At 39.3% G+C, this 25,603-nt stretch overlaps 3 protein-coding genes across 6 annotated transcripts; 1 reads left to right on the plus strand and 2 right to left on the minus strand.

Annotated features, from left to right (window-relative positions):
* The first annotated feature begins 1,044 nt into the window (after positions 1–1,044).
* Positions 1,045–25,121, plus strand: LOC145468135 (beta-1,3-galactosyltransferase 6-like). 4 transcript variants are annotated; one of them, XM_081451820.1, is made up of 4 exons: positions 1,045–1,918; positions 3,843–4,027; positions 22,903–23,235; positions 24,028–25,121. In XM_081451820.1, the coding sequence occupies exons 3-4, from the start codon at positions 22,939–22,941 to the stop codon at positions 24,790–24,792; spliced, it is 1,062 nt and encodes a 353-aa protein (XP_081307946.1). In that variant the 5' UTR covers positions 1,045–1,918; positions 3,843–4,027; positions 22,903–22,938; the 3' UTR covers positions 24,793–25,121. The 4 variants fall into 4 exon arrangements, with proteins under 4 accessions (XP_081307946.1, XP_081307945.1, XP_081307947.1 ...); XM_081451819.1 differs by lacking the exon at positions 1,045–1,918 and having other exon boundaries at positions 3,104–4,027; XM_081451821.1 differs by lacking the exons at positions 1,045–1,918; positions 3,843–4,027 and adding an exon at positions 8,402–8,433.
* On the minus strand, positions 4,495–6,485 carry LOC145468112 (carbohydrate sulfotransferase 1-like). The gene has a single exon (XM_081451798.1). The coding sequence runs from the start codon at positions 6,265–6,267 to the stop codon at positions 5,059–5,061; it is 1,209 nt and encodes a 402-aa protein (XP_081307924.1). The 5' UTR covers positions 6,268–6,485; the 3' UTR covers positions 4,495–5,058.
* Positions 7,608–9,000, minus strand: LOC145468156 (carbohydrate sulfotransferase 1-like). Its single transcript, XM_081451843.1, has one exon. The coding sequence runs from the start codon at positions 8,998–9,000 to the stop codon at positions 8,134–8,136; it is 867 nt and encodes a 288-aa protein (XP_081307969.1). The 3' UTR covers positions 7,608–8,133.
* Positions 25,122–25,603: the final 482 nt, after the last annotated feature.

The raw sequence follows: 25,603 nt of genomic DNA on the forward strand, positions 1-25,603 counted from the left end.
AGCGCAAATTCATTTTTTGCTTTTTCTTCGTGATAATAGCCCAGCTTATTAGATTTCCCTTTAACAAGTCGATTTAACCGGGAGAAAACCTGTCTAAATACAAACACTGAACCTTGAGTTTGCATTTGCTTTCCTAACTATTGGTATAACAGCATGATAATAATAATAGTAATAATGATAATAATAATAATAATAATAATAATAATAAAAATAATAATAATAAAGTTTTTTGGGCGCATTTAAAAAAAACGCAATGCGCTTACATTACTATAAAAAATAAATTAGTTAAATCCTATAAAATATTTCTAATAACAGTAATAAATAAAGTAAATGAAACAATTAATTAAAATACAGTTTTTCGTAAAATAAAATAAATCAGAAGTAGGATTTCCGAAACAAGAATGTTTTGAGGGCAGATCTAAAAGACGAAAGAGATGTTGTATTTTTAACAGAATCCGGTAGACTGTTCCATAATATAGGTGCGGAGAAAGAAAAGGCACGTTCACCGTATGTCACAGAGTTTACAGTAGGGACAGTGAAAAGAAGTTTAGAGGATGAGCGTAAGTTCCGTTGCGGGAGGTATTGTTGTAGGAGGGACGACAAGTAGGCTGGACAAAGTCCATGGGTAATCTTAAAAGTGATAACAGCAAAATGTTAGTCACAGCTTTTCTATTTGGACAGAGTTCGTGAATTCAGAACGCATATTTTCTCGTCGAAAATTGTTACCACCGGCTTCCCGAATTAAGTTCGACGCAAGTACGCTGTCTCAACCAGCCTGCGCTCCAAAGTAGCTTTAAAGGCGAATTTGGTTCGTATGTACAAGTGAACAAAACCAAAGAGGCAGAAGAAGAAATGGATTGCTGCATAGTTAACTATGATTGCTGTAGGGGAATGTAAGATCATGATCCAGTGCAAAGTGATAAGGTATACAATCCTAATATCGGGTGATCTAACTGTTTTCATTTTATATTAATGCCTCAGCCTGTAAACTTAACATCTATAAAATAGAGAGCTTGGAGGCAAAAACTCGGTATGTTTTCATATCGATCTGTTGCGTCCATAGCGGAATTGCGCCGTCTTTTGTAGTATATTCTTTTCTCAAGAAATGTTTCTGAAGGTGATTGAAAATTCAAAAATCATGTCCCTGATAGTTGGCGCAACTCTTCAGTCTTCAACCTGTATACAAAGGAGTGGGAAAAAAGGTTCTCCGCTGCCCTTATGGTGTTTTTGTCGAAGGTGAGGTGGAGGGCGTCTTTTTGAGCGCTGAAAACATGGGCAAAGGAACCAAACAAAATTTAACGGAAAACAAGCGAGAGAGGTGCAGTATTGCGTATTATCACTATATCATGACTAATAATCACTTGTGATATATAATGGTAATTGAACTGAGTGGAGTGCAATTTGGTCTGAAATCATACGTGTGATTTCAAAATCGAACGAGCGCGCAGCGCGAGTTCGATTTGAAATCACAAGTATGATTTCAGACCAAAATTGCATGACATGAAGTTCAATTGCCACTTTATTAGATCCATTTTGAAATCACACAATTTTATCGCCTTAATTTTTTGCTTTTTGGTGTATTGTTCCAGTAGCCGGTTTGTCAAAAAGAAAAAGCGGAACCGGAAACACCTTTACGTCTCATTTAGTATGCAAAACGATGTCATGTGACGAAAGCTCATCCGAGCATGACAAAGAAACAAGCAGTTTTGAAGTCTGAACGAATATATGCCACTTCAGGTATAAAAGTTCAGTTCTCGTCGCCTGAATCAATGATGGAACGCCTTTCTTTATTCTGTGGTTGAGGCTGAGACTTTTCATTGGCTTTGGAGAACTAATTTGAAGGTGCATCCTGCGTAATTCTGCGATGGATTTCTTTTGAGTTGTGAAACTCCCTCGAGTGCACGATGCCCAGTGGATGGTACGTTTTTTTTTCTTTCATACTGTTTAATGGCATGATTTTAAGGGAGTCCAGCTCGTTATCATCTCCATTTCTTTTTGTGACCTCGGCGAAGGACTCAATACTCAGGACCTTGTCAAGTTCTTGCAGTGCCATTTGTTTCAAGATATTTCCAAGATGGCGGGACTTGCACCAGCTTCGCAAGACGTTCATTCATTCACTGTTTTGTGGAGCGGGGCGTATTTTGACTATGTTTATTCACAGCGACCGAGTTGAGCTCTTTTGTTGCTTCGTTTGAAACTACCGGAAACCTGGAAACATCTACCTACTTTAGATGGCTCTGAATTTGTTGTTGTGTGGTTTTCGTTTGTTTATGTTTTACTGAACTCGGTATCGTACGGATCTTGAGCAGATGTTGAAGAAAAATCGCTAAAATATTCGTCAAAATGGACACTGAAGGCTGGAAACTTCCATTAAAGTAGGTCTTCAGCCTGAGGGAGCTCATAATCGTCATTCAGAAACTGTAATTAATTAAATTCGTCAACTTTTTTTGGAAAAACAACAATAACAACAAAGTTTGGCAATACTACATGTAGTTGCAAAATTCTCCACACAATGGGTTTTTGCCTTTCATTTTCCTGAAATTTTATTGATTACTTTAAACTAATCTTGAAATCTGATTGGTTGGTTTGTTTTACTGTCCCATTCTCATTGGCTGAGAAAAAGATGCGATTTAGAGCAAAAAATAGTGCGATTCATGAATAAATCGCACCACTGAGAGCCAATCAGATTGCAAGGATAACCAGTGATTTCAAAATGGATTTAATAAAGGGAGAAATCGTGCAAGTAATTTCAAAATCGGATGAGTATGAAGCACGAGAGAGCACGGAGAGCACGTCCGGAGTATGTTATCACTGTACTACACGGCTTTGGCTTCTTCATTTGCTTTATGACATACAGGTAATATGGCGAAAAACAATAAAACACACTTTTTCCATGTTTTATACTCTGATGAAACATGGGTTTTTGACCAATCAGAGTGCACGCAGGGTCCTATCTATAGAATAAATAGTGATAAATCATGATATTATCAAAATACACGCAATACTCGATTGACGTGTTGGTTGACACTCGATTGACAGTCAGTTGATATCTCGGTGGAACATCGGTTGAGAGTCAACTAATTTTCGCAGACATGCCATCAAGTGTCAGTTGACACTCAGCTGTATATCAACCAACACCGATCAAGCATCAATCAAGATGTTGATCAAGTGTTGATTGAGACATTGATCGAGTGTTGATCAAAGGTCGATTGAGGGTATTGATTGACACTCTACTGCGGATGCTTTTAGTACACATGATCCAGATATTCTAGGTCTTTTTTGCCACAAGGTTTTAAGAGAATGTAGTCCTTATCCTTTAGTGGATACCTTTGGGACTAGAATTGTATCTTTATTAAACCCATGTATCACATACCGCGGAACCCCACCTTATGGCCACCTGACGTTTTTACACCCAGATTTTTGTGGTCCGTTGGTGACTGGATTAACAGGTTTCCACTGTAGTCCCAAATCAGTTGACCACTCTTAGCAAGTTTGGCAGTCTCCCCCATCTGAATAATCAATGAGAAGCATCTCTGTGCATGTATGTACCTAGCATTCAGAGACACAATGATGGTCATTCCTGTCTAAACAATTCATCATATTCAGGCAAATGCAGGGGTTTCATCTGAAGGGCAACTGGTTTTAACAGGTGGGCAAAACTATTTGTACTGAACTTCTGCTAAAAGGAAAACTTTCCTCTATAAATGGTCAAACTAGGCAGGTAAAATCGTCCCCACAACTAGTCAATTTGCCTGGTACCTCAATGCCCTCAATGAAACCCTTGAAATGAGGGGATATTTAAAGCAAAGTGAAATAAATTTTGTTTATATTCACTGACACAGAGAATCTTGCTCTTGGAAAGCCCATAGCTCACTCCTCAAAATACAGCAATGACCTGACTAGTGTTGCTGTATAGGGAAGAGCAGTGGATGGAAATCCTGATAATGATATGCATAACAACTCCAGCTGGTGTCGAGTGGACCGTGGTTCAGATCCCGTGCCAGTCTTGGAAAATATACAGGACATAGTTAAGTATAGCAAAAACTATGAAATAACATAAGGTGTCTAGGCTTTTATTGCATTGCTCTTTAGTAAAATGAAAGATTTTACAGCACCAGCTGTAACATGCATGATGTGTTAATTAGTGAATATACTAAATAATCTAATTATTTGTATACGTACATAATAAACTACGACCTCATAGAATATGCATAATTATACTCTACTTATGAGTTACATACTTATAATTTTTCCTTAACTTCATTGGAGGTAGGAGCAAATGTGTTACTTTAAAATTTCCAACCTCCACAAAATTGAACAAGTGAGTCCACCCCATGTTCGCGAGGAACTGAATACAAATACTACAGTTCTGTATGACTAAACTTACAACTTTTACCTTCTTAAAATGGCCGCACTAAAATTAACAACTGTATCCTTGCCAATCAAACTTGATCAAACCGTGGACACACTTTTGGCAGTAAACCATAACCTAAATAAGGTTTTTGCCACAAAATTATATAAGAGAAGTGAATAAACTCGACCAGATTTGCGGGCTGGTTTTCTTGGCAGGAAATTTATTACATTGGCAACCAATGGTATGCATACCATACAAAGAAATGTCCTTGTCCAATCTTTTCTGGACTGTTTGAAGAAGTCAGAGTAATTAAAATGAAATCTTAGAACACAGACTATCAAACTTGGAGAATTAGAATAGTAACCCAACCTCGGTTCTCGGGTCTCGGTTCTTCCTGCCCTCTCTCGCTCAAGGGAGCAGGAAGGAGAGAGACCCTGGGTACGAGGTTGATTGTAGCAGTTTCAGTTCCTGATTATCGCAGAAGGAGATCTGGGAACCACTTTCTTTGCGCCTGTATTTCGTGAAATAATGGAATGGTTACATATACATTTCTACATACATCATTAACGTAAATCTTACACAGCAAAACACAATAAACCTTTAAATATTTTTTCTTTCCTCAGATTCGCAGCATTTTTTGCTTTTAAGCTTAACCCAAATCAATAACAGTTTTCTGTAGAAACCTTAACTTCGTGTTTATCAGTTCAGGCTGGTTCTTGCACGCGGAGGCCTGTAAGGAATGGTATTTTTGCAGTTCGTAGCGGCTTGCTCTTGTCGTGTTGAAGATTTTCGGAGCCATTTACTGAAATGTAGCCTACAGTTTTCATCAGTGGGCTGCAAGCCTCTTCAAACGAAGAAATCAGCGAAGGCTTTTCGCGAAATCTCCATTTCTCGATTGAAGCGGTATCAGTTTTCGATATAACCAGCGCCAAGTATCGCGATGTATCCCGGCCTGGAGGCGGAATGCCCTTAATCCAATTGGTAATGATATCCACCATAGGAAGACCAAAGTATTTGTATATATCGAACACTTCTTTTGGAATGTTGCTGATAATGTCTTCGTAACGGACCAGAATGTAGCGCCTTTTGAACCAATTTGACCATTCTGCATGAACGTGATCTAAGTTTTCTAACACGAGCGTGCATAGCATTTGCGCATTTTCCTTCAGAAGTTTTATTCCTTCGGGAGACATTGGCGTCTGTGTAAACAGATTGGCGACTGGCCCCTCCATGAAGAAACGTCGCGGAATTAGAGAAGAAAGGACAGCGCGTGGATCCCTGACCAGGTGAATAATGAAACAGTCAAACTTACTAGGATCTGAGCGGCACACCTGCTCGAGTTCACGAATTCCACCTTCTCTGGGAAGTCTTGTTTGCATGATCTTAGTGACTGTGATTTTTCGCGCGTTACAAGCTTTTTTCAGTGATTCTTTGTTCAGCGGTGTCGATGAATACCATGAGTTCAATTCTCTTGTCAATTTAGGGAAAGCTAACTCGATCGTTCTTTCTTCGTCAAAGCCACAAGTGAACAAGTCACGAAGCAGAGTCGAAAAGTCTTGTCTGTAGGCATCGTTGCTCGACTTTTGTAGGGCACGCCACTCATTCGTATCAATGTCTCTTCTAAGAGTGTTCAGAGGTTCATAGATATAAAACACATCGGGATGAAGATTAAACATATTTCCCACAATTGTCGATCCAGAGCTCATATGCGTCAACAGAATCACATTTAATCTGGTTTTGGTGCGGTTAGTTGTCACTACAGATGTCGGTATCACAGACTCGTTTCTTGTTTGTCTCTTTGGCGCTGTTAATCTCGTCATCTCGTTTTCTTGACTCATGTATATCACAATAATTACGGGAACGAAAATAACAATTGCGACGAACACTTTGGGGCTTTGGAATACTCTCTTCATCTTCACTGTTTAAAACAAAAGAGTTTGATTAATTTGTGAGACCCAAGTTAGTTAAGTATGAGAGGTTTGATTACTGAATCAAAGGGGCTGATGACGGTATCTTATGTACCGTAATTCTGTTTATATTCGTTACCTATGAGCTCTAAACTTTCATTTGACGGAGCAATGGTCTTTTATTGACAAAATCATTAACGTCCAGATAAGAGAGTAATAAGATATTTAAATGGCGCTTTCATTTAAACAGGGATAAACGTCAGGAAAAAAAAGTAGGCCGACGTTTCCAATTTTAGCCAAATGCTTATTTTTCCCAGCTATGGCCCTTTTGAGGTTTTCTGTGTTTCTATGAATTCTTCTATAGTGTTACGACGTTACTGTAGTCAAGAGAGCCGGGATGAAGGGTAAAAGAGCTAATCCACCACCATGTAGGCCTTATTTCCAAGCTAACCCCTCTCTAGTTATTTTCAGATCACTCCTGACTTGTAGCGGAATGTACGAAACCCAATCGTGCTGTAATGCGAATTTTGCTAACGTGGAAAACCGAAGCGGCTTTCCTCGACAAAAACACCTATTCAATGCGGTGGTAACGTTATCCTTGGGAGAACTGGATACCACATCAAAAAAGAACCGTAGGGGCGTTACCTTGGGAATACGACCTAAATGGAGGATTCTAATTTTATACAATTTTATACAAAGGCAAAATCTAGTCCGATATTTAGGGAAATCAGATTTGTGATAAAGTAAGTTAATATCTTATATTTCATTCATTTTATCAGTAGGTAATTAGATAATTAAATAATTAATTAGATACACGACGCCCCAAGCATGTAGTGCTTAAACGATAATCGTGTTTTAAATAAAGGATTTTACTTTACTTTACTACCCTTCGTGCTCTCTTGTTGCATTGCACTAAGCACCCACTTGTATGAAACTAGATTTTTTCAGGTTAATCTTGAAAAAGGTCTTAGATATGAGGTGTCTTCTAAGAATACAAGCAATTTAGATTCTTATAGAGCTGCTCCTGAGTGGAAGAGGTGCTTACTCCATATCCAAATGGTTGTGGTCCTTCTTTATTTGTGAGGTACTCTATGTTTAAAAATAAGACCACATTCTGAAGATATACAGGACACACGTTGCTCTAGATCTTCTGATTTTTTTTTTCAGGTTTTTTATGCTCGATACATCGCAAATTATTTTCCAAATAAGAAATTGTTTCAATTCTTGTGGCTACCGGCCTCGAAGAGGCTAGCCACTAAAGTCATCCTCTTTGCACGCAAGTGTCCGTAACCCTAATCTTCGGATAGTTTTCGTAGCCCGTCCGTGTAACCCTATTCGGATAATTTTCGTAGTCAATCAGAGTGCCTCCATACAGGCATAATCCTCCGATAGTGTTCGTGGCCAATCAGAGTGTCGACGGTCCCAGTCAGTCGATGGGTCGTAAACAATTTTGTGAAACGAAAGGCTGTCGAAGCGATGAACTGATCTTTCGTGTTTGGAGTCGAACAATTAAGTACTCCCAATTAAGGTGGCTCAGAACAGTTTCCAGCACTTAGATTTTGATGGGTCGTTATAACCACTCTATCACTGGATGCTACAATCATGGTAGCAAAAAACTGCCCAATCATTGGTGAACACGTTGTTATCATTTTCGTGACGTAATAGGTTATCATAGCAGCAGTATGACCTCCTAAAAACACCCTTAATAACAGCTTCAGGGGCTTATAATTTAAAAACGGCACGGTGAATTTTTTTTTATATTATCAACTTTTGATGAGCGTGATAAGGCGCAACTTTTGGCATAGTTTAAAAAAATTCTGTCAGTAGGGTTGAGAGCCACCTTAAATTTTCGATTTAAGGTGGCTCTGAACCCTACCTACAGAATTTTTTTAAACTTTGCAAAAATATGTGGAACACTTCTTTTGAAAAGTTGCTGATAATGTCTTCGTAACGGACCAGAATGTAGCGCCTTTTGAACCAATTTGACCATTCTGCAAGAACGTAATCTAAGTTTTCTGACACAAGCGCGTATAGCGTTTGCGCATTTTTCTTCAGAAGTTTTATTCCTTCGGGAGACATTGGCGTCTGTGTAAACAGATTTGCGACTGGCCCCTTCATGAAGAAACGTCGCGGAATTAGAGAAGAAAGGACAGCGCGTGGATCTCTGACCAGGTGAACAATTAAACAGTCAAACTTAATAGGATCTGAGCGGCACACCTGCTCGAGTTCACGAATTCCACCTTCTCTGGGAAGTCTTGTTTGCATGATCTTAGTGACTGTGATTGTCGATGAATTATACCATGCGTTGAGGTCTCTAACCCATTTGGGGAAAGCTAACTCTATCGTTCTTTCTTCGTCAAAGCCACAAGTGAATAAGTCGCGAAGCAGAGTCAAGAAGTCTTGTTTGTAGGCATCGTTGCTCGGCATTTGAAGGGCACGCCACCCATTCGTATCAATGTCTCTTCTAAGAGTGTTCAGAGGTTCATAAATATAAAACACATCGGGATGGAGATTAAACATATTTTCCACAATTGTCGACCCAGAGCTTATATGCGTCAACAAAATCACATTTAATCTGGTTTTGGTGCGGTTAGTTTTCACTACAGACTCGTTTTTCCTTGACTCACGTATATCACAATAGTTACAAGAACTAAAACAGGAATAGCGACGAACACTTTTAATACTCTGTTCATTGTAACTGTTTGAGACAAAAGATTTTGCTTTACTTGTGAGACTCATTTGTCAGACTTAATGAGGTCATTTAAGTAAGACATTTCAATACTCAGTGAAAATTAAAGCCCTGGTGACGGTATCGTTTGTAATTCTGCTTATTTTCGTTTCCTGTGAGCTCTAAATTTTAGTTTGCCAGAGCGGTGGTCTATTATTGACAAGATAACGGTCACATAACAAATTTTCAAGAGTTATAAGATATATATAACACTTAAATACAAAGGAGATCAACGTCGGGAAAAAAACTCGTATCGACTGATGATTTATTCGTGATGAACTCAGAGTCAGCCGCTAATTGATTGCCAACAACTGCGGGCTCAAATGATTCTCGATGCGAACTACGGATTAAAATAACAGTTGTAATTAGGCGGAATCACTCAATTTGCTCACGAAGTTAATTGTTTGCTGGCAAGACGTAAAATAAAATGTGGAGTTTGTTTCAGTAGTTGATTATAGTTATTTTTCACCTATAGAATACTGTGTACATAACACATTCAGTTTCTTGCTAGAACTCAGTACAGTGGAACCTCGATTTAACGAACCTCTATTTGACGAAGTCCTCGATATAACGAACGATATTCTATGTCCCGGCCAAAGTTACAGTAAAATGTATGGAATAGAACCTCGATATAACGAACCTCGATATAACGAATTCTTCGATATAACGAACATAATCCAGAAGCCCAAACGTAAAATCTACCTCGATATAACGAATTACAAGGTCAGTATGCGACAGAAGATAAACGTTGAACAGATCAACAGTCAACAAATCCTTGTAATCCTTATGGTAAAGAGACAGCAACCTTTCAGTCAACGGCTTATTATATGTCATAGACATTGGCACTATAGTATTTCGACATCAATTAACTTCTGCCCTATCTTCTTTGAAATTCGGAAATGTTGGGTAGTGCAACATAACAACACTAAAGCCAGTTTCGTTGTTTACATAGACAATTTTCTGTGTAACCTCTATGTTGCAACATTTTTAAATAGCTACTCTGAAAGTGTCGTTCTTTTGTAAACAAAAGCTGCGCGTCTCCTCAAAAGTGAATATAATTGATACTGAAAGCCACCATACTCAATGAATTGCATCTCAAAACGCGGTACTTCTGGGTGACGAAAATTGCATTGAATTGCGTGACAGAAGTCACTTGTGTTACAAATCAATCATTAACTATGACCTCGATATAACGAACAGTTTGGTCGTTTCCCCTAAAATTCGTTATATCGAGGTTTTCGATATAACGAACCCTCGATTTAACGAACAAATTTGGCCGGTCCCCAGCGACTTCGTTAAATCGAGGTTCCACTGTACTTTATCAGTATTAACAACCAAAACAGGTCAAGTGTTCCACCTAAAGAAGCTTTATGATTATTTGTGAATTAAGGATTCTTGTTAAACTTATGCTGTGTCACGCAGCATTTGTCATATGTATTTCATGATGCATGTTCGTGTCAAACATCACAAACCTTATGATTAATTCCTATCAGAACCCCGGGATCAGAACACAGAAATATGTAACCTACGCAGAATACGCTAATTTGTCACAAATCTAAGCCATAGTTAAACTGTGTCTAAGCTGATTTACTCTCCAGCGCGGATCAGTTGTAGTCAATATGTTTTGTTACAGATATGTTTTTTCTTTTAATTTAACAATTTTTTTTATTTCTTTATTATTTACATTGACAATTACGGTTACAAGCATATTTACTAGACGCACTAACACTAAAAAAAAAAACTAAACAAATAAATAAATAAATAAGAAATACAATAATAGTTAAACACTACAATAAATAAATAAATAAATAAATAAATAAATAAATACATGTACCAAAAACAAAGGACAAAATAAATAAAATAAACGAATAAAGTACAAGACACATGCTGACAAAACTTTAAATTGATGCTTAGTTAAGAAAGAGGCAATAATTTTTTCCATTTTTTGTAATGTTTATGGAGCCTGTCATTTCTTATGGCAATTTTCCTCCCTATATGATGAACTAATTTGATCTTTTCAAAGAAAATTCTTTATGTTGGTTTAGTTTTGCTCAGTTTACATGTGTAAATAAAATATTTAGCAATGAGTATTAAGTGATTGAAAAATGAATGTCGTAAAGTGTAAATGATTGTCGTTTCGTGACAACGAATTTTTTTTCGACCAAAATGAAAATACATTTACAGTCAATGAATTACAAATGAAGGTATTGTTTTTCTTTTGATGATTTTGAATGTTAATGCATATGTAAATGTTTTTCTTGAACGTTCCTTACGCGCAAATGAAGGTCATATTGGTGTTAATGAGAGTTTAATGATCACAATGAAAGAAATTTGGACACAAATGAATGTTTATTTTCTGTAAATGAACAGCAAAAGGTGTAATCCAAGATGAGAATGCAAGCCAAAAGTTTTTTGTTACATTACAATGAAAGAGTAAATGCTCGAGGGATTCATCTTCTTTCTGACAGAAGGTGCACAAAGGCGATTCAATCATTTTAAAACGGAACAACTTATGATTGGTGTATACGATATTGTTCAGCATTTTATATTGGAACTCTCTGATTTTTGTTTCTGCTGTGACGGTTAACGGTAAAGAATAGATTTTTTTCCAATCAATCGCAAGTTGGGGATATTTGCTTTTCATCTTTTTTTGAGCAGAGGGAGGAGTTTGTTTTTTAGTTTTAAATTGGTTATACAGTAATTTTGATGTTACTTTGGACAAATCGATTTCAGTTTCATCCAATTCAATATATACTTTATCTCCAAGGATTGATGGATAGAAATGTTGATTTGTTTGTGACTGTTTTATAATATGTCTCCATGCGATGGGAATAGCATCCACAACACCTATTAGCTTAAAATATTGAGTTGGGGATAAAATTGCTACCAATACCTTCGAACTTTGAAGAAATTCGCCCGTGTTAGATAGCAAGTCCCCAATTTTGACAATTCCCTGACAAAACAGATGTTTTTCGAAAAGCGATTGTTTGTCGACAACAATATTGTTGTTATTCCAAATGATTTGGTCGATAACATCCTCATACGAAACAACATTTGAAGTCTTCAATTCCGACCATGCATCAAGACACTTTATAGAAAGCTGGAATATAAGCTGGAAGTTTACGAGTGTCGAAGTCACAAAAAAGAATGAATTTTCTTCCTACGTTGCAAAGAAATTCATCTAAAATAGCTTACCAGGAGCTATTACCATTAGCGAAATTTCTTTAAAGCCATGACTCTTTGTGCTGAGATCATGGACTCGATGTCAAGCATTTTAAGTCCCCCATTTTCAATGTTGTTGATAAGTGCAGATCTTTTGATTTTATCATTACGTTTCCAAATAAAGCACATATGTGACAGATATGTTTGGGTTTTTCAAGACTGAAGGACTTCAACAAGGATACATACATTGCCGCTGGAAATTGTGTTGACGACATAACAGAAAACACTCAACGTGCCCATCGAATCGTGACGAGCGAATCACGTTTTAAAAACCTTGTAACACAAAATTTGCCTGCTTGCTCGCTGATATCTGCTTATTTCCGTCACACTCCTGTGCATTGAATCCTTTGCGCGCTATACCTTCGGTCTACGCCATTACCTTGAACCTTCGACTATTAATTTATGCTGTTTCTACACACAATAGGCAAAACGTGGCAGAATACGATTGGTTTAAAAACCTGTGCCCTTACCGTCAACAAATCGGTTGCGACAGAGACTTCATGCGATCAGATATAATACAGACTTTTGGGCGCTTTGTTTTGCGTGACGTTATCTTGTCAGTGAGTGATGTGCCATAACTATCCAAACCTCCTACCAATTTCGAAACCAGTTATTACAATTCACTGCATCAGAGAGTTCAAAACTTGCTCATCATAACGGCATCGTCTTTTTTCGACTCTGAAGACCCTTAGCTTGTTTTCCCCACACCATACTGAAGGATCTGTAGCGGGTCATTTTCGAAGTTGTCTTAAATTTTGCCCAATAATAAGCTACATTTAAGCTGAATGTTAAGCTAGTAACATCAGAGACATCGAAGATTTAAAGGCCTTGTTATTTTCATATCTCCACCTGGACAATCTAAGTTTTTTACTCAAGGATAGCTCTTTTAAATTCTGCAGCAATAGTTTCAGTAATACGTTGAGTCTTTCAATCCGCCATGTTGTTTATAGGCGTCCAAACACGACAGGGAGGTCTCCTAGTCATTCTTAGCGCCGGAAATTTAAGTCAATGTGTTTTTGAGTGTAAGTCATTCTAAGATTTCGAAGCTGTCTTTTCACAGATGCTGCGCTTTACTAAATTTGAATTACTGACGACTGCTACCAAAGAAGGCTTCTTTCGTAATTGTTTCTTTGTAGTGAAAGATGTGAAAGTAATGAGAAATATTGCCATTGTCAGCGCCATTTTCAGTGTTTATTACACCGTGAGCGAAGTTCTTACTTATCTCCAGTGCACTGAGCGTAGTGATTAGGCAAAAAAGAAAATAGCAAAATAAATTTAGTTACCTTTGCTTCCACTGATGTTAGGAACAGGCGTTATTCGTAATTCGTGCAGCTGTCAACCGCCTCTTACATATTCCGAGTCACGGATATCGTGACTGCGCTTGTCGCAAACACGCGATGGGTTTGGTTGCTAGGAGGGAAAAGCGCGCAATGTTTAGTAAAGCAATAGCAAACCATACCGAGGTTCTACTTCCAAACCCCTTCCTTTAAGTATAGATGTTAAGTTTACAGGTCGAGCCGCGGGCACATGATATAAAAAGGAAACAGTTAGATCAGGATCACCAGAAATTGGGATTGTATACCTTACTACTTTGCACTAGTCATCTCACTTTCCCCTACAGCAATCCATTTCTTCGTCTCTCTTTTTGGTTTTGTTAAATACTGGCGGTTACACATGAACAGATAGTTTTTCTTTAGCGGATGAAGTAAACTCAGTAGATGACACGCGGCACTCACTAGGTTGATTTGAACTTGAATTTTAAGCATGCCCTCCGGCTAAACAAAGCGCAGAATTAGGCGGGTGGTTTCAGTGGGGCATAAACGCAATTTATGCATTTTTTTTCCCTTTCCTGAGGATAATACAACTGAGGAGAAGAGAAGCAAGGCGTAAACTTAATACTTGGATTGGTCGCTTAGATATATGTTTTGAATTGACATAAATGTTGTTCTTCGTTAGCGTCACAACAGACTCGGAAATGCATTATACCTTTCACTGGCATCACGTGACGTTTTTCAGGAAAATTGAGGCTCAAACAATCAGCCTTATTCTCCGGTTAGAGTGCACGGATTGTACCATTTCTAACAAGCATACGTAAACCAGGTAATGTCTAAAGCATAAGGATCTCATAGAGTGTTTTATCTGTCTCTGGAGTTTTAGTTTGTTTATTCCTGATTAATAGCTGTGCGAATTGAGTCGACTGCAAACGCAGAAACTGAACATCATTTCGCCTTACTTCATTTTTTCACGGAGCTGCAACTATCCGAGCTGACAGAATCACCTCGCCGCTGAACATCGGCGAGATTTTGGTTCCTTTATTATACAGACAGAACTACCTCGCCGCTGAACATCGGCGAGATTTTGGTTGCTTTATTATACAGACAGAACTACCTCGCCGCTGAACATCGGCGAGATTTTGGTTGCTTTATTATACAGACAGAACTACCTCGCCGCTGAACATCGGATCAGGGTTTGGAACGTTCTCCCCATCTCAGACCCCCCATTTCAGACCCCCATCTCAGACCCTCCATCTCAGACCCCCCATCTCAGGCCCCAAGCCCCCCAACCTCAGACCCCCCACCTCAGACCCTCCACTTCAGACCCCACGCTTTTCGCGTGAGACTACAATATCAGGCCCCGACAATGTCAGTTATTACGTTTTTCGCGCAAGACTACAATATCAGGCCCCGAACATAACACCTACAATCTCAGACCCCACGCTTTTCGTGTGAGACTACAATATCAGGCCCCGACAATGTCGGTTGTTACGTTTTTGGCGCAAGACTACAATATCAGGCCCCGAACATGACACCTACAATGTCAGACCCCACGCTTTTCGTGTGAGACTACAATATCAGGCCCCGACAATGTCTGTTGTTACGTTTTTGGCGCAAGACTACAATATCAGGCCCCGAACATGACACCTACAATCTCTGACCCCACGCTTTTCGTGTGAGACTACAATATCAGTCCCCGGCAATCTCGGTTACGTTTTTGGCGCAGGACTACAATATGAGGCCCCGAACATGACATCTACAATCTCAGACCCCACGCTTTTTGTGTGAGACTACAATGTCAGGCCCCGACAATGTCGGTTGTTACGTTTTTGGCGCAAGACTACAATATCAGGCCCCAAACATGACACCTACAATCTCTGACCCCACACTTTTCGCGCGAGACTACAATATCAGGCCCCGAACATGACACCTACAATCTCAGACCCCACGCTTTTCGCGCGAGACTACAATATCAGGCCCCAAACATGACACCTACAATCTCAGACCCCACGCTTTTCGTGTGAGACTACAATATCAGGCCCCGACAATCTAGTTTGTTACGTTTTTGGCGGAAGATTACAATATCAGACCCCGAACATGACACCTACAATCTCAGACCCCACGCTTTTCGTGCGAGCTTACAATATCAGGCCCCGACAAAGTCAGACCCCACGCTTTTCGCGCGAGACTACAATATCAAGCCCCAAACATGACACCTTCAATCGGATCCCCTACAATCTTAGACCCCACGCTTTTCGTGTGAGACTACAATATCAGGCCCCGACAATGTCGGTTGTTACGTTTTTGGCGCAAGACTACAATATCAGGCCCCGAACATGACACCTACAATCTCAGACCCCACGCTTTTCATGCGAGCTTACAATATCAGGCCCCGACAATGTCTGACCCCACGCTTTTCGCGCAAGACTACAATATCAGGCTGATCAGGCCCCGAACAAGACACCTACAATCTTAGACCCCACGCTTTTCGTGCGCGAGTACAACAATAATCATAAACCCTCCAACCTTCGCCAAAGATTCATTTTTGGGGCAATCTTTCAGCCGCGCACATTTATGAGCCGACATACCAGCCGCCTGAAGGGGTTTATTTACCAAATAACATGACGACCATGAAGCATGGTACATCTGAACCCACATCGCAGAGGGAATCCTGTCAAGGTTGTCAACAAAAATGCAACGATTTCATTTCAATAATGGCATTGGTTGCAATAAATACATTCAAATAAGATGAAATGGATTTTCCGGTCCGGGGACACATAAGATTTTAGAGCGAACAAGACGCTTTCAAGTGAATTTACAATATCAGACTCCACGCTACAAGAGAAGACTTTCCGTGTGAGACTACAATATCAGGCCTCGATCATGACACATACGATATCTGACCCCACGCCTTTCGCGTGACAGATCTTTTAACTTCTAAACTAATGGCAGCACTCTGCTTATTGTAGTTTCCTTCGCGTTACTTCTAGCTATCGAAGATTTGAGGGAGTTGTACAAAGAAACAAAGCAACAAGAAACAACAACAAAATGCCATTACCGCGACTTTTTCGAGAAATAATGCTCGCCAGGGTGCGGCCGGATTTCCGAAAAGGAACAAGTGTTAATGACGCGTAAGATAATTTTTTTCAACTAAACTCCCCTTCCCTTTCCCCTCCCCCTCCCCCCAAAAAGGAGAAAACTTAACATACAGTAAAATGTTATTTTGGAATTATCTGGTCGATTACATTTTTAATACTAGCGTGACTGCCGTTGAAGGAAACACACGATTATTTACCATGACGCTTCATGAGATACATACCATATGAGACCCCTCGCATTTCGTTCGAGACTACAATATCAGGCCTCCGAAAATGCGACCTACAATATCAGACCCCACGCTTTTCGCGCGAGACTACACTATAGCTGGTTTCCACATGACGTCACTAAAATTCGAACTACAAAACTATTGATCAATTTTTTTTTTAATAATTTTTTAAAATAATACCAGTGAGCAGCGCTTCCGCAACAGATCTTGTCAACTTGCTTTATTTTCTCCGACCGGTTTCGTCTGATCAAACAGACTTCATCAGGGAGTTTGAACAAGATACATAAAGGAACTTATTTTATACCTATTCTTTAGAGTACAAATCACGTTCCGACTAGGGTGTGAACAGCAAAAAACACCTACAGAATTGCGGGCAGGATATAACTAAAAACCTGCGAATGTGCAATGTTTAATTTTGGGGCTCACGGATTTAATGTTAAATCCGTGAGCCCCAAAATTAAAGATTGCACATTCGCAGGATTTTAGTCATATCCTGCACGCAATTAAAAAAAAATTAAAAAAATTATAAAAAAATCGGCAAAATTTGACGTTTGGCGAACGGAGAGGATTGCGTGAGCCCAAGGAAAACCCCACGGTTCGCGTCTTAGCCACAGACAAAAACCTCGGACCTGCTCTCGTATCCACAGACTGGGTAGAAAAAGAGACTCTTAAACACCTCAATGACACTAAATCGTATGCTAAAGTCACAAAAGATGACTGGACATTCAGACGTCAAAAGGTAATTGAGACCAGAGATAAACTTGTAAATAGTTACTCTAGATTTTTACCACCCAACTGTCTCAAGTTCCTCCGTAGCCTAGACGACAGTCCTAGGAGTTTCGATCCGGCTAAATTTTATATTATTCCTAAGATTTATAAGTCACCTATAGCTGGGAGGCCTATCGCGGCTTCTCACTCTCATATCACTAGGCCCATTAGTATTCTTGTTGACGAATTAGTCAAACCTAACAGTACTATGCCTACGGTTCTGCGTGACTCGGGTGAACTGATCCAATGTTTAGAGAAAGTTGAGCTACCCGCAAATTGCCTTCTTGCTACGGCGGATGTGTCATCACTCTATCTAAACATTGACACAAAGAAAGCAATTATTACTCTTGACCTCTTGCTTAGAGAGGGCAAGGTAGCGCAAACACCTCTCTTGGTTCAGTTAACTCGTGTAATCTTTGAAAATAATTTCCTTAAATCTGAATTTAGTAGCGATATATGCCATCAAACGTTTGGTATCGCCATGGGTACTCCCTTCGCGGTTACAGCCGCAAACGCTTTTGTGTATTATCACGAGAGGGATATTATTGAATTGTATTCTCGAAATTTAACCCTCTACAAGCGTTTTATCGATGATATTTTTGTCATCTGGGAAGGCCCCTCCTTGAATTTCTCAGTGCCATTAACACTAAGGATGAACGCATTAAGATAACTTACGAAATTAGCGATTCTAAGATTTCCTTTCTAGACTTGCTACTTTTCAAAGATTCTGTCAGAAACAAACTGCAATACTCTACTTTTCAGAAACCGCTTAACAAGTATTTATATATACCATATGAGTCATTTCACCCCGCTAGCAACAAAAAAGCTTTTATCAAAGGCGAGCTCATGCGTTACGCCAGAAATAGCTCGACTTTTCGCCCATTCGATGAGACACGTCAACTATTCTGGAAGCGCTTACGCCTTCGGGGCTATCCAGCTAGGTTTTTACTACCCGTTTTCTAGCCTACGTGTAGCCGTACCCACCCCCCGAGGAAAAACGGGAGGGAGGGAACGTCGTTCCCTCCCCGTTTTTCCTCGGGGGGTGGGTACGGCTACACGTAGGCTACCCGTTTTCAGGGAGATAAACTATAGTAACAGGAGTAAATGGTTCTCTAAGCCTGGTCGGTTATCTAGACATAGGACAGTGGTGTTCAAATCCACGTTTAACTGCAGTCATGTTGGAATCAAAAAAGTTATTCTTAAGCATTTACCGAACCTTAGTTCTATTGTTAGTTATAAATCTACCAATACGTTAGCACATTAATATATGCGAGTGTGGGAATTGCGTGACTACGTGAAACAATCGGATAATAACTTTTGAGACGGACATGATACCTATCTGTCAGCGAAGTCTGCTAATGAACAAAGGCATTTTGAGGTCAACAAAAATTGCAAAACGCTGATTGCGTGACTTGAAACAAAGTGATACATATAATTATCTTAGAACGTTTTGGGACAGATGCTTGCTTCAAAAATATATTTTAAAAGTATTTATAATTTATATATTTCCTAAAAAATAGTACCAGAATACGGTGATAAGAACCGCGATGCTGTGAAGTCTATAGGCTAGAAAGGAAGTTGCAACAATGGCGACCTTCTCTTCCAGTGAACTTGCAGTTTGTCATTCGTGATAGCCATATTTCATGATAATTTCAGTACACTACTGAAGAATTACTGTATTACTTAGCACAACAGTTAACATAAAGTTAAACCCGACACATAAAACAGTCAAACCCGACCTGATATGATCGGGGTCTGATATGGTACGTTGGGGTCTGATATGGTAGGTCGGGGTCTCGTATTGTATGTTGGGGTCTGATGTGGGGGGCCTGATATGGTAGGCCACGTTCCAACTCTAATAGGAACATCGGCGAGATTTTGGTTCCTTTCTTATACAGACAGAATTACCTCGCCGCTGAACATCGGCGAGATTTTGGTTCCTCCATTATACAGACAGAACTACCTCGCCGCTGAACATCGGCGAGATTTTGGTTGCTTTATTATACAGACAGAACTACCTCGCCGCTGAACATCGGCGAGATTTTGGTTCCTTTCTTATACAGACAGAATTACCTCGCCGCTGAACATCGGCGAGATTTTGGTTGCTTTATTATACAGACAGAACTACCTCGCCGCTGAACATCGGATCAGGGTTTGGAACGTTCTCCCCATTCGCTTCTTTTTCTGCTCAGTGAGAGCTCACCGAACGAGAATCTCTGTATCGCAGAGTATGTTGCCATATAACTAACGAGCTATCTTCTATTGACTGTCAAAAGCCCTTCTCATCGACGAGACTACCTAAACAAGGAACCTCACAATATTAATGAGTGAAACAACTGATTTCTCCAATGTTATGTCGATTGCGAACATACTTTTCAGAGGAAGTGAACTTTAGGTATAGGTTAGTTATGATCAAAATTCCAAAAGTGCTTAAAATTATATGAAAGGAAATGATGTTTGTCGTAGAACTTCGTGTCTAGCCTCGTTTAAAATTCGTGGTGTGGTTGAGGTATTCGCGAAAGTTGTGTCGACTGCGTTAATAAGATTGTAAATCGACGTTGAGTTGAGTGTCCACCGCGACGAAACAGATCTGAACATACTGCCTGAAGATCTTTGAAGCCCCCCGCAGCGGCGGCTTCATCTTCATCAGTTACTCCGTCACTAAGATTAACAATGCCTGCACGACAGAAAGTTAGCTACTGTAGTGTCCAGCGCGGTATCGTGTTGGATTTGGGTTTGACAAGAGTTTACGGTATTTAGAGCTCAAGGAAAATGTTGATTTACTGCCAGGTCGGACTTTTCCCTGTTTTCCTAGGAAGTAACGGTTCTCTGTAAGTGTGGCTGTTGAAAATTTCGGGTATTTAACCATCTGAATTCATTTTCCAACTTTCACTTCACGGTTGTGGCATAGCCGGTTTTCCCGTTCGCTAATCTTGAATAACGTATGATATGCCTCGCTTGCTTCTAAGACTGTGTCTGAAGAGGTTGAGTAGCATATTGTATCAGCAGTAATGTAAATATAATGCAGTTTCTAATTTAAATAATCTAGTTTACAAAGAGTTCAGTGAAATTTAATGTCACTTGACAGCGAAATGACCTAAGTGCCGTTTTGTAACCTTCTCAAAAAATGGTTAGTCCCGGTTAGGAAATGTTCAGGGAAGAAAAAATTTCTTCAAGGTCAGGGACCTTAATTTCGACTCAGGGAAAATTGAGATTTTGATGAGAAGTCAGGGAAAATTGAAATACATTTAACACGGCTGATTTAACACCATTGAAGGCTGGAAGAAACTTCTAGGGTCACTGTGATTTCAGCGTGTTTTCCTTGATGAATAAGAGGAATTTGTTGATCGCTTTGATCGTTTGCTACGGACGTCATTGCCGCCATGTTGGATAACCATTAACAAAAGAAGTCTTGTTAGCTTTATTGTTCCTGTCATCCAACACTGCCACCAGTCTTTGTCATTTGAATCTCTTGGGATGGTTGCAAACCACCTACACATGCTACATTATTTCTGGTCACGCAACAAAGATTTTTCGTTGTCATTGATTGCTCGGCTAAACTACAGAATAAGGAGACATTTATGCACCTTGAAAAGTGGCCCTTTATTGTGTAGTCGCTAAACTAGAGAATACAGGGCCACTTTTAATCATCCATTATTCTTCGTCCTTTTATCCAGTGCCGAGCCAAACGAGCCAGTAAATCCATGGACCTTCAAACTTGGCCTTGTACTGTGTAGTTGCTCCCTCGGATTTCCTTCACGATTTAGAAAGGAAATGATAGTTTTTACATGTAAGTTCCTGTCTCATTATGTCGGTTGCGTCAAGATGCAGATCATAGTGGATTATTTTATCTGATTACGTTTAGCAACAAATTGACGAGGGTTGATTGGTTTAGTGAATTTTGGTTTGCGTGTCGTGAGCCCCAAACAGTGACAACAATATCATCTTATTTTCAGGTCAGTACTGGCCATGCATCAATAATTTTGCCTTGTCATTAATTGCTCCTTATCATAAAGTTTTGGTTGAAAGGTTTTCAACTGAGAACTAGAAAACCTCTAATTACCAAGTTTGCTCTGATTTCAGTACAACTATGATATTATTTATTTAATGTATTTGTTGTAAGTTTCGAATAAGGTAACTGTTTTAATCTTATTTTGTAATGGACCGTTAGGAACCTTGCATGTTTGTCAGCTATAATTAGGGAACGAATAAACTTCAGGGCCTGTCCAAACGGGAAATGTTTGGCGACCAAACACCATCAAACATTGTTTGGTGACCTAACATTTTACCGTTTCGCCACCTTGTTTGGTGCTGTTTGATCGTGTTTGATCGTGTTTGGTCATCAAAGGCCATCAAACATTCAATCAAACAACTTAAAACATTTCTTTTGTTCTCGTGTTTGATGGGCGATGTTTTGTTCGTTTGGATAGCCGTTTCAAACATGGTTGGCGCGCGCATGCGTCCCACGCTTGTTCTGCGGCTTGTATCCATAGTTTGATCTGTGTTTGATCAAACATGTTTTAACCGTTTGGCCAGTCACTTCAACATTAGCATGTTTGGTGACCAAACAATGTTTGATGATGTTTGGTCGCCAAACATTTACCGTTTGGACATTTGCATGACATTGCATATTAATTAATTATTTAATATGTTAATATTTTTCTGACAGTTTATTTCTGATCTTTTTGAACTTGAAAATGGTGTCGTTAATTTTAACTTGCTTGTACATTACAAAACCTTTGCATATAAATATCATGAAAGTAAATACTATAATAGTCCTGGCTATCGTGATCTTCAGTTGAATTAGGACATGCAGATTGAAAAGGAACCTAGCTTTTGAAAACTTTAAAACTTCCAAACAGACTGTAAAACCTCATACTGCATAGACAGCAGCATGCCGGTGTTAGAAACATTTCAAACGGCCACTAAAAAAGTATTGAGCGCTTTTCCATTTAACCAAAAATATCTGGTTTCAATTTCCGAAAATGCAGAATAGTATTTTAACGCAAATTTTCGAAAATTTCTTACCAGTTGCAGTCAGTCCATTTGATGCTTCTCGCACAATTTCCGACATTTTCGGCTAAATGGTTCCCTCCATTATACACCTTCATGCAGCTCCGTACATCTTTATATTACCTTCATACACATTCATTTACCTTCACATTCCTTTATTTATCTTCATATTCCATCATACACCTTCATTTACCCTTATAAGTCCAACTAAAAGGCACTGTCACCGCATGCGAACATTAAAACTAACCAACTAGCAAGAAGATATATCGCGACTAATCGAGATGTTATTTTCTTGACCAATTTTCTCTTAGATCTAACAACTGCATTTCAGTCCGGCGCCACACATCATGAAGTGCAGGATAAAATCCCTCGAATATACAGTGTTTAGTCTGGGATTCGCAAGCTTTCTACTTTTGATGGTTTATAATGTAACACATTTAGGCATGCCGCGATTGCTACGAAACGCATCCATTTCACTGAACGAAACACCTCCAGACGATTTCGTTCAACTGATGAACTTTAACGACTTAGGAAGTGGCAAGGAACGACTGCATCTATTGGTTGTTACCAACAGTGCGCCACATAAGTCCGACAGAAGAATGGCCATCAGGTCCACATGGTGGAGACATTGCACAGAGAGCCAGGTAAATATAATAAAAGTTATTTTGGTGTGGGATACCTGTGGTATATCACACTACTGTCATAGGTTCGTGTCCGTTAATTCAAATGAGGTATCCCGCACATGTACCCTTTGGGTACCTATCTTTAGGGAATGTTGAGAAAGGTGATATCGTAGGTTCCTAATTTTGCAGAGCAAGAGATTTGGACTTTTATGATTGGCGGAGGCATCGGAAATTACTTAGGGATAATGATTGCTTGTCCGATTAAAAGATACGGAAACATCTCTTCAATCATTGTTCGAATAAACAATTTAAAAACTTCAAAAAGAAAAACGTTTTTAACCAACTTAACAAAGAGGTTTCGTCTGAAGAGGGAGAAATACTGTTTTCTGTAACCCAGGCCAGTTATTTCGCTGTCTCGAATGAAGCACGAAACAACAGCTTCTTTATGGCATCAGCTTACTTATGACATCAAAGTGCTGATAAAATGCTGAAAACCGTTGTGAGCCACCATTTAAGGTGGAAAAGTGTGGTAAAACCAAACCCAAAGATATCAGAATGACGAATCACAATGAACCAATCAGAACACGAAGTCAATGCACGTCGCCGTTTCGTGAGAAAAATGGGAACTGATTTTGGCCTTCATCTACTCACTGGCTGAAAGTATACTCTTGCTATGATTGATAATAACACCCTCCTGAACGAATTGCAAGCTGAAGTAGATATATTATTTCTTTCCAAGGTAATTAGAGATGTACATGTGTTCTAAATACATTTTTAGAAAACTGCTAATCGCAGTTAATTTGTCTTAAACAGGTGAAATGCTTCTTTGTTACCGATGGTATCATTGAGGATCGTTCTAAGCGTATCAGTCTACTCCAAGAAAGAAACCACTTCCAGGACATGGTATTTCAACCGCTTCGTGGAGGCATGGAATTCGGGCTGCGCTTTCTAAATCAAATCAAATGGGTGAATGCTAATTTTGATTTCAAGTACCTTCTGAAGGTCGATGACGATTACTTTGTGTGTTTAAAGAGACTTCTAAATGAGCTTCCCTTAAGACGGACAAGCAATCTAGTCTGGCGACATTTTCACTGCGAAGCAGGTATTACGTGGGTGGATGAGGCGTTCGTGATATTTTCAAACGATGTGATCCACAAATTTGTAGAGCAAGACGAGAACAAGACGTTATGTCACCCGTTTGCTGATCAGCAAATAGGCCTGTGGATGCAAAACTTGCCCAAAAGGTATTTCCATGATCCAAGACTGCATCATCATCCGCCCGCTTCGTTTTTGCCAAAATTTCAAAATATTTCCAAGGTGTGCGACTCGTATCTTGGGATTCACGGAACTTACGTTGAGGAGATGAGGGCATTTGGGAAGAATGACAACGATGGTCCAAAAGATGCGATGCCTACTCCCGACTTTTCAACTTATTGTAAGACTACGAGATTTGACCACCGTGTGTTTGGACGAGACTTTCGTTTCGATCCCAGACCTTGTAGAGAAAATCCAACTTGGAATAATTCAACAATAATGCCGGCTATCTATAGTCGAGAAAATTTTAGGCCGAAAAACTGATACCCGCGGGTAAAGGGGGCAGAAATCCCGCAGGGGGTCCAGAGAAAACGAATATCCATGAGTGAAGGGGACGGCAATTCAAAAGGTGATTCCGAAGAAATAGAGAACATTGAAATGTTCCTGTTTTCATCAAAGAAGGATGAAAAAGGTTTAGAAAAACAAGAAGTGCTGAAGGAACGCAAGCGGCAAAAACGAGGGTTTCCACAGTTTCTTCAAGTCAGTTAACATTTAGATTATGAGCTTGAGATTTCTAACGCGGGAAGTGGTTTTATTTCTTATTTTATTCGGACTAACAGTGTACTGCAATAAAGAATTTAAATATATTTGAACTGCGGAGAAAGATATAAAGACATGATTGATCATCGCAGTTATACACATGCACAATTTAAAAATTTCACAACTGCTTAAGTTGTGCGTATAACTGCGATGACCAGTCATTTCTTCAGAACGAATTTATCATAAAGGCTTTTCAGTATAAAATAAATTCGAAGTCAACGTAACACTAATACAAGATTGGCCCAGTCCTGCTTTTTCAACAAAGATCCTGATATGACAGCCAGTCATGCCCTGTACGAATTTTGACCAACACAACGCAGCACTTTGATAATTATCATTGGCATGTCTAACCAAAATGAAAAGAAAGATCCAATTTTTTTTATGTTTTCTGCATGGATGTTATAATTAAAGGACACAAACGAAATTAACTTTGAAAACTGTTCAGCATAACAGTTTTTCAAAAACGCAAATCGCAATCCGTTTTAATATTCTTCAATTTTTGTCCATCGGTACCTTCTTTTGTATATAATCTGCT

Source organism: Orbicella franksi, chromosome 14 (genome assembly GCF_964199315.1).
Source record: "Orbicella franksi chromosome 14, jaOrbFran1.1, whole genome shotgun sequence".
Taxonomy (NCBI): Eukaryota; Metazoa; Cnidaria; class Anthozoa; order Scleractinia; family Merulinidae; genus Orbicella; species Orbicella franksi.

What these genes read in the sequence shown, in the direction of transcription:
- LOC145468112 (XM_081451798.1), bottom strand. Translation starts at nt 6,267, where the DNA reads ATGAAGAGAGTATTCCAAAGCCCCAAAGTGTTCGTCGCAATTGTTATT.
- LOC145468156 (XM_081451843.1), bottom strand. Translation starts at nt 9,000, where the DNA reads ATGAGTCTCACAAGTAAAGCAAAATCTTTTGTCTCAAACAGTTACAAT.
- LOC145468135 (XM_081451820.1), top strand. Translation starts at nt 22,939, where the DNA reads ATGAAGTGCAGGATAAAATCCCTCGAATATACAGTGTTTAGTCTGGGA. An exon ending in GACATTGCACAGAGAGCCAG is followed by an intron (nt 23,236 to 24,027) that starts GTAAATATAATA and finishes TGTCTTAAACAG; the next exon opens with GTGAAATGCTTCTTTGTTAC.